Source organism: Phyllostomus discolor, chromosome X (genome assembly GCF_004126475.2).
Source record: "Phyllostomus discolor isolate MPI-MPIP mPhyDis1 chromosome X, mPhyDis1.pri.v3, whole genome shotgun sequence".
Lineage (NCBI taxonomy): Eukaryota > Metazoa > Chordata > Mammalia > Chiroptera > Phyllostomidae > Phyllostomus > Phyllostomus discolor.
This window is the reverse complement of record NC_050198.1, coordinates 2,162,538-2,175,544: the sequence shown is the minus strand read 5'-3', so window position 1 is coordinate 2,175,544 and position 13,007 is coordinate 2,162,538. Positions and strand designations below refer to the sequence as shown.

Below are 13,007 nucleotides of genomic sequence, written 5' to 3'. Positions count from 1 at the left end.
TCGAAAGCATGAAGTCACTCCAGATTCCTATATCCCCTATCCGCAGGAAGGTTGGAGGCACTCCTAGGTCTGGCTCCCGATGCAGGACGCATCTGACATGAGCCTTGGGGACCACTCCAGGGCAGGAACACACTTAGAGACTTGGATGCCCCATCAGGACAGGGATGACCCTGCAGCTAGCTGTAAAGGTTTCCTTGTTAGGCCTGGGCTACAGTAGGGTGACTGACTTTGTGAGACCCAGAGGTTTCTAGGATGGGGCCCTTTCCTTGCTGAACCTGGGATGGTTGGTCGCCCTACAAGACAGCTTCCTCTATTGCTATGCATCTTCTTGCAAGCATACAGGACCACCCAATGCTTCTGTGTGAAACAGAAGCTGAATGAGGCTTGGGAAAGAAACCAGCTCTGGAAAAGCCCAGATACACTCCCCTTTATGCCTGTCCCAAAGCACAGATAGGCCTGTGGTTATAAGACAGCAGAAATGGTAGGAGATTCCTTTCTCAGTTTAAAGCATTTTGATGAGTACATCCCTAATGTAACAGGCACAGATTTGTTTGGAAAACGTCAAAAGGCCCCCTTTGCCCTAAATGCACTGAATAAGTGTAACTCCAGTAGGCTTTTAAGAAACTTCTTGACCAACATTTGAACATCGCATTAAATATATTTTCTAGTGCCCACTGACAATATCACATAACAAATTATTTACATCTCCAATAAAATGAAACCAATCAACCAAGCACATTTTTAAACTGTCCTAGCTTTGACCTAATTACCGTTTTGCCTAGGTTGATGACCTCAAAATTCAGTAATGAATTGCTTGGTCGAATATGAAAAATTGGTGAACTCTATGTTTTGGTCCCCACGGGATTATGTATATAAAATTAGCCTTCGTTTACCCTGAATGCAGGCATCGCACTTTGATCTCCTTGATTATGAAATAGCAGCGTGTTAGTCATTTGGAAGGAAAAAAAAACACACAACCTTTGGATATAGTGACAGGCATCGGACTCAAAACCCATGTTCGATGCAGTATATGCATTCGGAACGTTAACACGAAGTGAGCGATCTGTTGCCTTGTTTCTGTGGCGCATGTGTCTCAAGCTCGAGGTCAGCACTGTCAAGGCGAATGTGTAGGTCTGTGTTTCTGCCCTAAGCTGGCCCCCCAAGCAGCCCTCCCTTTGCTGGAGGAGGCCTCACAGCTGCGCGGCAGGCTCTTGGGCTGGGCTGGGCATGGCGATCAGAGTACCCACCTGACCAGATCGATGACCCGCTCCCTTGGTGCTGCGCTCACGGGCTCGTCATTGATCATTACTATCTGATCTCCCGGGATCAGCTTGCCTTCCGAGGGGCCGCCTGCAGACAAATGAGAGTGAAGTGCGGTGAGAAGATCATTGCTAATCAAGCCATCCAGAGTCTCCTCTTCCGATCGAGAATCACCGTGAGCAAATGATGCTATCAGCAGAAAGGGAAACCCAACCCCACCCAGGTGTCCTCTGCACCTGTCCTTCTCGACCGTGGCAGCGCAGTGGGAAGAACTGGGGCTCTCTGGATAAGCCCGAGGCCAGGCTGCACTCTGGCCAATTAAATCAGAATCTTTGCAGGTGGGACTCCAGCATCAACATTTCTCTAAAACATTCCAGGCGAGGTTGAGACTCCATGGCCCAGCGGCACTTCTGACACTTTAATGGGCCTAGAGTCACCTGGGGACCTTGTTAAGCCTGCAGACTGATTTAGCACACTGGGAGGCATGCGGGGGCCAGATCATGCATTTCTCACAAGCTCCCAGGTACTGCTCATGCTACTGGTCCACTGACCAAACGTTGAGTTTCAAGGCCCCTAGAAGACAGTACCCCCCAACAGGTAGCCAATCCGTTGTGTTGATGCCCTGCAGTCAAAGCTGCACCCCCCTGGGCACACTTGGAGTGGAACAGCATTGCATTTATTTACCCATTCCAACTAGGGGGCCCACACGCTGCAGGCAGTTGGAAGGCAGCCCAGTGAGAGGGTGGTAGGAAGGACTCTGCTCTAAGGATATTGGGGGATAATTCTATCTGAGCATCTTAAGAATTTTTTAAAAGATTTTATTTATTTACTTTTAGAGAGGGAAGGGAGGGAGGGAGGGAGAGAGAGAGAGAGAGAGAGAGAAACATCCATGTGCAGTTGCTGGGGGTCATGGCCTGCAACCCAGGCATGTGCCCTGACTAGGAATCGAACCTGCGACACTGGTTCGCAGCCTGCACTCAATCCACTGAGCTATGGCAGTCAGGGCTAAGAATTCTTGTCTGAAAGCTGGGAGGAAGGAGGCAGGCCTGAACCTGGGACTGGTTACAGGAGCAGCAGCCACTCATATCAGCTGGACGATGAGGCTGCTTGGTCGTTTTTTGTGGTGGGGACTGTGCTTGCATGCTTGTGCCTGTGCTCACGTGTGATGACGGGGGACTCTTATGTTAGTCCTGATCCATCCCAGTCACAGAGCGGCCTTGCCTGATGTTGATGTTAGCTGGCATCGTTCATGGTCAACAGGAGACCACCCAGGCTCGGCTGCAGGGGTCTGCAAGCTCTTGAGTCCAGGGGAAGCTTTTGAAAGGGGGAGGTAGGGAACTAGCATTCATTGAACACTTCTTATGCACCAGGCAATGGCCAAAATGCTGGGCCTGGTAACCTCACTGAATACTGGAATCCCTTCGGTATAATGAGATCATTAAGGCTAATGCAGTTAAAGCGCTGGCTGCTAGGACAGGCCTGGATCTCAGCTAAGGTCTGTGGGCTCTTTTCCAAGTTCGGAGTGGCCAACATCTCTTTTGAACTCGCTCCTACAATTCAAAAGTTGGCCGCCGCCAGGTCTCTTGACACATCAAGTTAAAACCATAGCTGCACGAAACACACATCCATATGAAATAAACCCTATACACAAATACTCCACTTAGTGGGCATATTCTCACACGTATAATGCAATTACATTCCACAGAATGATATGGTGCTAAAACGCTAGCTTTCTTCCCAGAGGTCCGTCCCTGGGTAACAGGAGCAGCAGAAGCATTACGCTTCCAATGCTGTCACTGCTACTTCGCGATTGAAGTGAACTTCACGCCCAGAACACGGGACTCAAAGCGGTGCAGCTGTTCTCCACCCACCCGGATGCTTGACTTATGTGTCACTCAAGCTGGAGCATAAACTTGATCTTCTCTCTGGGGAAGAAGCGGCGGGGAACTGTAACATGTCCCCACACGAGTGATGGAAAATATTCATTTCAAGACGTGGGAACTGAAAGTCCGTGTTTGTGTACACAGACAATTCTGGAAATCACTTGGGAGGCTTCTTCTAACTGTCGGAAAATGTGCTACGGGTCCCTCCAGTTCAGTCAAGCAAATGGTTAGAAATCAAATGCTAGTCAGATACAGAACACAGTCCAGAATAATTGTATGAACGACAGACTACCTAGTCTGATGCGAAAAGCACTTGCGGATGAATAGGACATACTTTTACATCGGACCTCTGTTTTTTTTTTTAAGATTTTATTCACTCATTTTTAGAGAGGGAAGGGAGGGAGAGAGAGAGAGAGAAACATCAATGTGCGGTTGCTAGGGGGTCATAGTCTGCAACCCAGGCATGTATCCTGACTGGGAATCGAACCTGCGACACTTTGGTTCGCAGCCCGCGCTCAATCCACTGAGCTACGCTAGCCAGGGCTTGGACCTCTGTTTTTGATTCAAATGAAATATTCTGTTTAATTAAGTGACTTGAATAAAAAATCCAGGAGCCAGCAACATATAGTTCCCTCAAAAAAATATGAAGGAGTGACCCGCATCAAAGAATCGTCGCCGGCCCACTAGCCTGAAGGCTGGGCTGCCTGGAATCGAAAATACGGTCACGTTCCGGAAATCACTTGGGACTTCAGGACAGTCATTCTGATGATAGACACAGTAGATTGGAGCAGCATTGACACTCGTAAAAATGACTGCAAACAAGACTCTTTGACCTCTGTTTTCACCCTTTTCTACTCTTCTCCAAATTATCTAACAGCAGGTGTTAGTGTCTGAAGCTAAAGCGAGATGAGGACGAGGAAGGGCTGAAGGAGCAGCCGGGCAATGCGAGAAACTGAAAAAGGAGACCTCAAATCTCCAGTCAGCTCTTGGGAGGATGCACGCCAGACAGAACCTTATAACCGGAGATGTTAGAATATCCCTCCATTATGAAACGGCATGCCACATGGAATCCCAGGTAGGAAAACGTGTGGCTATCTACACACATATAATATCACACGTATGTATATAATAGAAAATACATGTGTATGTGTGCACAGAACTGCGTACTGGACATATGTTCTCTGCATGCACATTAATGACGTCCGACTCTTGGCAGCAAGAGCTTAGGTGATTTCTTTTTCCATTTTCTCCTCTATACTACCTAGCACATTGTATTTTTTTAGAAACCCTGCGTGTGATTTCATCATAAAAAGTAACAGATCTTTTTTATTTTGAGGATAAAATTCTCAATTGGGTTAAGCGCAACAACCCCACACAGAGAATTGAAGTATGATCCACAGCTAATAAAATGAAAAGCTGGGCAGGCAGAGTAAGAAGGGATGAGGCCATGGTTGGAGTGAAAAAAAAAAAAACTGTATTCTCTGCACGAGCTGAAAGCGGTTCACTGTTCTGTGGTGCTTGTCCTGGGTTAGATCATGTCAAATTACAAACTATGAAAAATTAAATTCAACTTATAAAAAAATCTGTGCTAGCTCACTAGTTGGATTTCATTTCCCTTCACTGACAGACTCAGCTGGCCAAATATTCTACAGTACAGGAGTAGTAATCACTATGGAAAAAGTGGAAAAACTGGCCTTTCTCTAACATAGGTTCTCTCCCCAGCCCTGTAAGGGAGATGCTATGACAATCCTCATTATGCAGATGAGCTAGAGAACTTGCAGCAAACCGAAATGCTGGGGAGTGAACATGGGAGCCAAAGTAGCTCATGAGGGGCAGAGGCAGGATTCTCATCCATCACACCCAGACATTTTGACACCTGTGTCTGTGCTCTGTACGGAACTCCGTCACTTACTGGCAAAATCCCAGAAGCAGCATAGAAGATGGTTTCCACCAGTGGAAGTCCATTAACATAAATACATAAATAAGCATAACAAAGAAACACTTAAAGAGAGCACTGTCTCTAAAAGGGCAAAGGCAGCCCACCCCAGGCAACTGTATCATTATATTCAACTGAGTTGCTGGTGGAACATCTGTATACTCCAAGGAGAATGACTGAGGGAAGCACGTTAATGATCGGATCAGACCGTAGAATTTCAGAAATTTGCCATGCACACAGGATCAGCTGGTGTTTACTGTACGACAAACCACTCTACAGCTTAGCTGGATGTCCAATAATCATATCTTCTCATGCCTAGGGGTCTTGAGGATGGCCACAGTTACACTGATCCAATCCACAGTAGGCTGGGCACGTCTGTGTTGCACTGCAGGTTACGGTGTACTTCGTTCTAGGTGGCAGGCTGCCTGCCCGAGTGCTCGTTTTCGGGCTTAGGCAGAAGAGGTAGTAGCATCCACTTGAGCAAAATTCTTATGGTCAGGGCAGAAGCCAAAGAAAGAAGCTCAAGCATCTTTCAAGCCTTCGCCTATGTCATCTTTGCTTTCAGATGCTGTTGGCCACAGTCAGTCACCCGGTCTAGCTTACCAGCAATGGGGTAAGCAACTATCTTCTGCCCCTAGTGGGAAGGGAGGGTAGTGCATCTTTGTCAAATAAACCACCACCAATGACTGAATCCTACAGTCATTTAAATAAATACCACTTCTTGCCCCTTTTTTCACTGAGGAGTGCATCAAGAGCTTACTGAAACACAGTAAAGTACCTGCCTCTTATTATTTCTATTGACACATTAGGAAGTCGGTCGTTTCCAGGGTTACAAATTATGAATCAGTGTTTTCATAAAGAAAGCGATGTAATGGTTTTCTCCGTCTAAACCGTGTTTTCAGGACCATTTCTGTCCCTCTGGTGGTCGGCCTCTAGGCAGCTGGCTAGCCTTCACAGCCTTTAATGAAACATTATGAAACTTAGGAAAACGAACAGTGGTCCTTCCAGCAGACAAGTGATAGAAGTTCCCATGAGCCTGAGGCGTGGGCTGGAGTGCTTACCTGGCGTCACTGAGCGAACAACCACCGGCTTTTCACTCCCTGCCACGAAACCGAATCCCAGCACAGGGTCCCTCCTCATCTCCACCTTCCGAGGGGCCGGAGGGATGATTTGGCAGCTCTCGAACCGAGGGTCATCAAACGGGACTGCCTGAGTCATGTGACTGTGGGAAAAACACACACAAGACAAGCGAGGCATCAGTGGATGTTAGGCAATGGCCCGGTAATCTCATATCCCCCCATTTCAGAACCTTCTATTCTGTTTGGGAGAGAGTGTGAGTGATGTAGGGAGATCCATGGTCAGGTTTCTTGCAGCCTCCTTGGGCTTTGAAAACTCTATGCCCGCCTTTGCTTTAGGCCTCTGCACAGACTGTTCCCACAACCTGAAATGCTTGTCCTGCAGAGACCTGTATAGCTCCCCCTCACCTTTCCCAAATCTCTGCTCAGATGAGACCTCTTTAAAGAGATCTGTTCTGAGCCCTGGCTGGCATAGCTCAGTGGATTGAGCGTGATCTGCGAACCAAAGTGTCGCAGGTTCGATTCCCAGTCAGGCCACATACCTGGGTTGCAGGCCATGGCCCCCAGCAACCACACATGGATGTTTCTCTCTCTCTTTCTCCCACCCTTCCCTCTCTAAAAGTAAATAAATACAATCTTAAAAAAATAAAATAAATAAAATTGCAACCTTGTTCCTAACACCCAGCTCCCCTTACCCTCTTCTACTTTTTTCCCCATAGGACTAATCACTTGCTAATATGCTGGGCAATATACTCCTTTTCATTGTTTTGCTCTCCAGACGAGATTGTAAGCTCCATGATGGCAAGGAGCTTGGTTTTATTCATTGAGTTATCCCAGGCGCCAAGAACGGTGGCTGACATTAGTGGATTCTCAATACATAATGGAATGATAAAGTAGAAAGGTATGGTTTTTTTTTTTGTAGAAAATGACCCAGTTATAACTGACGTCTTGAGAAAGAACCTCAGTGACAAATGTGGTTCGGAATGGAAACGGAAGTGAAATGGTGAAACAGAAGTGATGGGGTTCATTTTGGTGGCACTAGGTTACCCTGGTGTCAGATACAGTCCTCCTTTCCAAAGAAGGTGAGAAAGGAATTCCTAGCATTTCTACACTGGAGAGATTTTTAAATGATTTCAATGAATGTTTTTGTCAACACCTAAACTTCTCAAGTCCTGTCAATAATCAAAATGTGCAATGTGTCTGGCATTCAAAAAGTTTCAAAATGCTTCCACAAATATCTCATTTGATGCACAAAACCACCATGAGAATGAGGGAGTGGAGAGGATAGTATTATCTGCATTTCCCAGCAGGGAAACTGAGACAAAAATAGTGGCTCGTAGTCACTCAGAGCTCATGGCTGGTATGTGAGAGTGTCAGGTCACGAACCTGCTCCCGTGACTCTTAATGAAGTCTTCACTCAAGCACATTACCCAAGGCAGACTTCTTTTCATGGTAGAGTTGTTACTTTGCATTCTAAAAATCTTCAAGTAAAGCAAACCACCATCATTTCAATGACGTGGACTTAATTCAATATTTTTTCTCTCTAATCTTCAACAACTAAAAGCAGATCATGTACAAATACCTTGAAAGATGCTACTTTGTATGGCATCTGAACAACATATTGTTCAAACGTAATCAAGACCAAGAAGGCTTCCCATTGTCCTTCTGTGTAATTAATATGAGTTAACAAAAATCAATGAAAACCCTCCCGGATTGGTCCTTTAGGCATATATCGCTGACTAGGAAAAATAGAGTTTAAAATCCCCTTGAAACTGAAATGTCTTTTGGATCCAGCAGCTTGTGATCTGGAACGCAAGGGAAAAGAGAAATGTTTGCTGAGAACTAACAAGTCGTGTCACGTGCCGACCCTCATCTGTTATCTTACTTCACTTTCAGAACTCCCCTTCCATGGAGCCAGTTGATTTGCCCTCCCCCCCCCCCTCTCTGCAAATGATGAGAGAGGAAGAATAACTCGGCCAAGGTCACACTCTGCTCAGGTGTAAGCCAGGTGCCATTCACACCATGTCTTCTGACTCCTCGTGCTCTGTGCTCAACCAGCTACATAATTTGCAATAACGGTGCAAAACGAAAACGCGGGGCCCCCCGTTAAAATACACTTAAGGATCTTAAAGAGCAGATCGGGAAACCCAGCCCAGGGTCCTGTGTGATGGCACTGGTCACACGCCCATGAGGGGGGCCCTGGTAGTGTGCTATCTTGAACGCCCCAAACGCCATTCTGGAAATTGCAGGGCTCAGAATGGTGGCATCACAGGATCAAAAGGGGAAGGGCTGTGTTATGTGAAATGGCAGGTGTTTGTCTGGCCTCGGAGATTAGACATGGTTACCATGGTGGCATACATGCTTGGGACGAAGGGAGGTGGGGGGACCTCAGGTGGGCAGGTCACATGGTGAAGTATGGCAGTCCGAAGGACAGAATTAGAGACCCTGATTAAACCAGCAAAACTAATGCTAAGTGAACCCTGGTGTCCAGCACAGGGGCCTCTGACAAGGCCCTGGGCAGGGAGGGACTGAGATACAGGGAACGGGTAGAGTAGTCAGGGCTGGGGAGCAGGACGCTGGGAGGACCTCTGATGTCCCTACAGCAGCCCCTCGGCGGGAGCTTGATCCCCTGACATCTATCCATCACAGGTCTGCAACAGGCATGGCTGTATGTGCCTAGGTGAGAATGGGGCCGCCCTGGGGGTGGTGGCCAATGATCCGACCTCATCCTTGTCTGCTCTGTAAGAAGGCTCCAGCTTAGAGCGACATTGGCAAATGAGTCTCCCCTTTTATCCCTGGAAGGAACGAAGGACAAAGGGGAGGGGAAACCCTGTTTTTACAGCCTGGCCCCCAAGCTCTGAGTTTGTGTCATAATCCACGGAAGACATACTCTGAATGGGGGTATAAGGGAAGGGATTCGCTAATGATCACATGTTGAAGAGCAGAGAAGTTTCATTGCAGACCAATCATATCAGAATAGCTGAGGATGGGAGGCAGGATCAATGTTTTAAAAAGATGCCTGCCCTGGCTGGTGTGGCTCAGTAGATTGAGTGCCGGCCTGTGAACCAAAGGCTCGCTGGTTCAATTCCCAGTCAGGACACATGCCTGGGTTGTGGGCCAGGTCCCCAGTAGGGGGCATGCAAGAGGCAACCACACATCAATTTTTCTCTCCCTCCCTTCCTCTCTCTCTAAAAATAAATAAATAAAATATTTAAAAATAACAAATGAAAAGATTCCCCAGGTGATTGCAAAGCTCAGCCAGGTTTGGGCACTATTCACCTGCCCAGGGCAGGGTGGGGTGTAGCACGTCTTCTAGATAAAAAAAAAAGGAGGGCATGGATGATGTCCAGATTACTTCCTCTAGCATGCATTATGTGTGTAAGTTAAAACATTGAAAGTATCTGTAGCTTGCTTATCCTCTTGCCAGTACACGATAAAGTAATAGTCTCCAATTTTTTAATACTTCCTTCATTTAATCACTATTATGTTATTTTATTAACACCTGGCATTTATTAAACACTCATTTCATGCTAACCATTTTTCGAACGCTTTCCATATGATAGTTCACTCGATTCTCCCAAACGGCTTCATAATGCATTCATTTCGTTAACAAATATTTATTGAATGCCCACTGGATGCTCAGTTCTGGGGATACAATAGGAACAAAAGCAGAATAATAAAATGAATTGTTCGCTTTAGTTTTCAAAGCCACAGAATAAACTAACAAATGAGTAAAATGTATGGCACATCAGCTCATTAAGAGCACAACAGAGAAGAATAATGCTGGGCGGGAGAAAAGCGAACTGCTGGAAGAGGGGACCACGGTGAGACACCAAGGAAGACGGAAATGCCCGGGAGAGACCACCAAGGACAAAGGTCCCGAGGCTTGCTGCACTGGCTGAGAGCATGTCTAAGGGACAGCCCAGATGCCAGTGCTGAGGGGAGGTTGAAGGCAGTGAGGGGAGCGGTAAAGAAGTACTAGGGGGACATGGAAGACCGCAGAAGCTCTTGGAAGGACTCTGTGTATTGTCCTGGCTGAAACAGAAGCCACGGCGAGGCTCCGAGTGGAGAAGTAAGGTGATAGCCCCTTGCACCAGACAGAAAGGGGCGCTGGTTGGAGCAGAGAGAGACCGCTTCTGGACCTGTTGCATGAATCCTAACAAATTACCACGGTGCTTTGCACCAGGGTGAGAATGGCAGAGACAAGAAACTGTTGGGTTTTTCACGTACTTAAAGGCCACTTTGCCCTGGCTGGTGTGGCTCAGTGGATTGAGTGCCAGCCTGTGAACCAAAGGGTCGCTGGCTGATTTCCAGTCAGGGCACATGCCTGGGTTGTGGGCCAGGTCCCCAGTGGGGGCCACGTGACAGGCAACCACACATGGATGTTTCTCTCCCTCTCTTTCTCCTTCCTTTCCCCTCTCTTTGAAAATAAATAAATAAAATCTTTAAAAAAGGCCACTCTGACAGAGCAGGGGTGCAGTTCCTACTCTGGAACCTTCTTCCTGTGCACACAGGGCGATCCAGTGAGGAGCGATCTACGAGCATGTTGTCTAATGCAAATCCTGTGTCCTGTTATAGCCAACTTTTGGGAGATGTTTTCTCTGCAAGGAGCTAATGCTTTTAGTTTGTGCAAGAAACACACACATGCCCACGTACAAGTGAACCTGAAGACTGAGATGGTGGTTCAGCCAGACTTTGGAGCCAGACTCCCTGGGTTCGAATCTTGGCCCCACCACTTTCTAGCATGCGATGTGTACACATTACTTCATCACTCTGTGCCTCAATTTCCTCATCTGGAAAATGGTGATAATAATTATAATAATCTCAGAAGAAAATTGTGGGAATTAGATGAATGAATAAGTGTAAAGCACTTAGCAAAATGTCCGGCACATAGTAAGCAGTCAAAAAGCAATGGTGGTTATTTTCATCTCTTGACATTAATGAATTAAAAGGAATAGGTTTTAGACATCATAAACTCTTTCAATCTTATTAAAATATGAACACAAACTCAATAATGTTTCAAACACCTACAGCCTGATTCTCTGTGAAATGACTCTCACATGCAATATAAACGCTGAGGACTTCAATTTGAAAAATCATATCAAACGCATTGACACAGTAAACACAAATTCAGATCGATATACATGAAGCAATATGTACCAGAATAAAGGAGAAAAGAAAGAAGAATAAATCCTTGGCTCTCGAGAGACTGAATCAGCTAGTTACATTTTCCTCAACCAGAGGAAAATGGTCAGTAAGTGAACGTTGGGTCACTAAGTGAATGTTGGTTGCATCCAGGGCTGGGGACTGAGCCTGGGTGACAGGGAAAATGAGACACAGGACTGATGTTGTCAGGGGTGGGACACAGGGTCAGGACCTTTCGCCCCAGACATTGCCATCCTCCGTGTCAACAGAGAATCTGACGGTCCCGATCATTTCATTGTCATTTCCCTACCGAAATAAGGTTTCAAAGTCCCAACTAAATGTTTATTCTGTGGTTGCTGCCTGTTCGATCATTTTCATTTTTTGTTTTTGTTTTTTTGGCTCTTTTTTTTTTTTGGTTTTGCTTGCACTTTGAAGGCAACCTTTTGATGGCAGCGTCATTTTCTCGCCCAACAGGTCACATTTCAGAATACATTATCTAAAAATAATCAGCCTCTGTCTCTTTTTCAGTAACAATGAATCCACAGAAAAATGTTTCCCCATGAAACATCATTTTGTTGTTTTGAGACAAGTACTTTTTGCAATGGTTTTTATAAAGATGCTCGAGCCCTTTTATAATGAGCTGAAAAAGCCACATTTTGTTTTTTTACCTGCTGAACACGCTTCAGTGCATTCAGCCGCTGGACAGAAGAACGTAACTGATGAGCTACGCACGCCTCTGGCCCCAGCCCCCCGCCTTCTCCTGCAAACACACAGAGAGGCCGGGAATCTATGACCTGAAAACACATTAATTGTGATGGAAAGTGTGTCCAGAAATGGAATGAGCAACCTTCCTGTTTCTGACAGGCTCGCTTGAAAAGGAATGATGGTCACCCTGCTGCCTAGCTTCCCCTCACAGGACAAAAGGGATTTCCTTGAACTCTTGCAGCCCTTCCTACTCAGCAGAAATAAAAGTGTGTGCATCCACTGTATCACCAAGAATCACTTTGACTAGTAGGCAGCACCCTGTAAGAAAGCCTAATTCTGCCCTGGCTGGTGTAGCTCAGTGGATTAAGCGTGGGCTGCGAACCAAAGCATCGCAGGTTCGATTCCCAGTCAGGGCACATGTCTGGGTTGCAGGCCACGTCCCCAATGGGGGCCACGTGAGAGGCAACCACACATTGATTCTCTCTCTCTTTCTCCCTCCCTTCCCCTCTCTAAAAATAAATAAATAAAATCTTAAAAAAAAGAAAACCTAATTCCAGTTTCCCTTGTCCTCATCAGAGCCCCGAGGGCCTTGTTGGGAGCATGTGCTGAGTGGAAAGGTTCTGGAAGGAAGGATATCACATTTAAGATATTGCCTTTGGAGTGGAGTTAAAGAATCTAGGAAGATGGTGGCCCGTGGGACCCCTTGGTAGTTAAGACTGGGATGAAAAAGAGTATACATGAACCTATACTTATGAGTGCCCGAGTCCCGCTTGAGGAAGTCACGGTTGGTGTTACCTTTCATGGAGGGCCCCTTCACTACCATGAGCGAGTCAAGTGACTGTATATCATATTCCCACCTTGAATGCCCCCTTATTTGTGCCCCAGGACATGCTTCGTCACTGCATGCCACATTGCTTTTCAGTGCCTTCCCACTGCCCATGGCACATATTTCTCCACCCTTTCACTCTGCTGACATCTCCCTGCCCAAAGTGTATTACACAG

The 13,007-nt window shown here is 46.5% G+C and overlaps 1 protein-coding gene across 2 annotated transcripts in view; it reads right to left on the bottom strand.

Moving 5' to 3' along the window:
• FRMPD4 (FERM and PDZ domain containing 4) overlaps positions 1-13,007 on the bottom strand; it is a 646,734-nt gene that overhangs the window by 78,298 nt on the left and 555,429 nt on the right. For both annotated transcript variants that reach the window (XM_028523079.2, XM_036016728.1), the window contains exons 4-5: positions 6,141-6,301; positions 1,248-1,350 (exon numbers count right to left, since the gene is read on the bottom strand). In XM_028523079.2, coding sequence (XP_028378880.1) covers positions 1,248-1,350; positions 6,141-6,301 — 264 coding nt within the window. The remainder of the gene's footprint in view (positions 1-1,247; positions 1,351-6,140; positions 6,302-13,007) is intronic.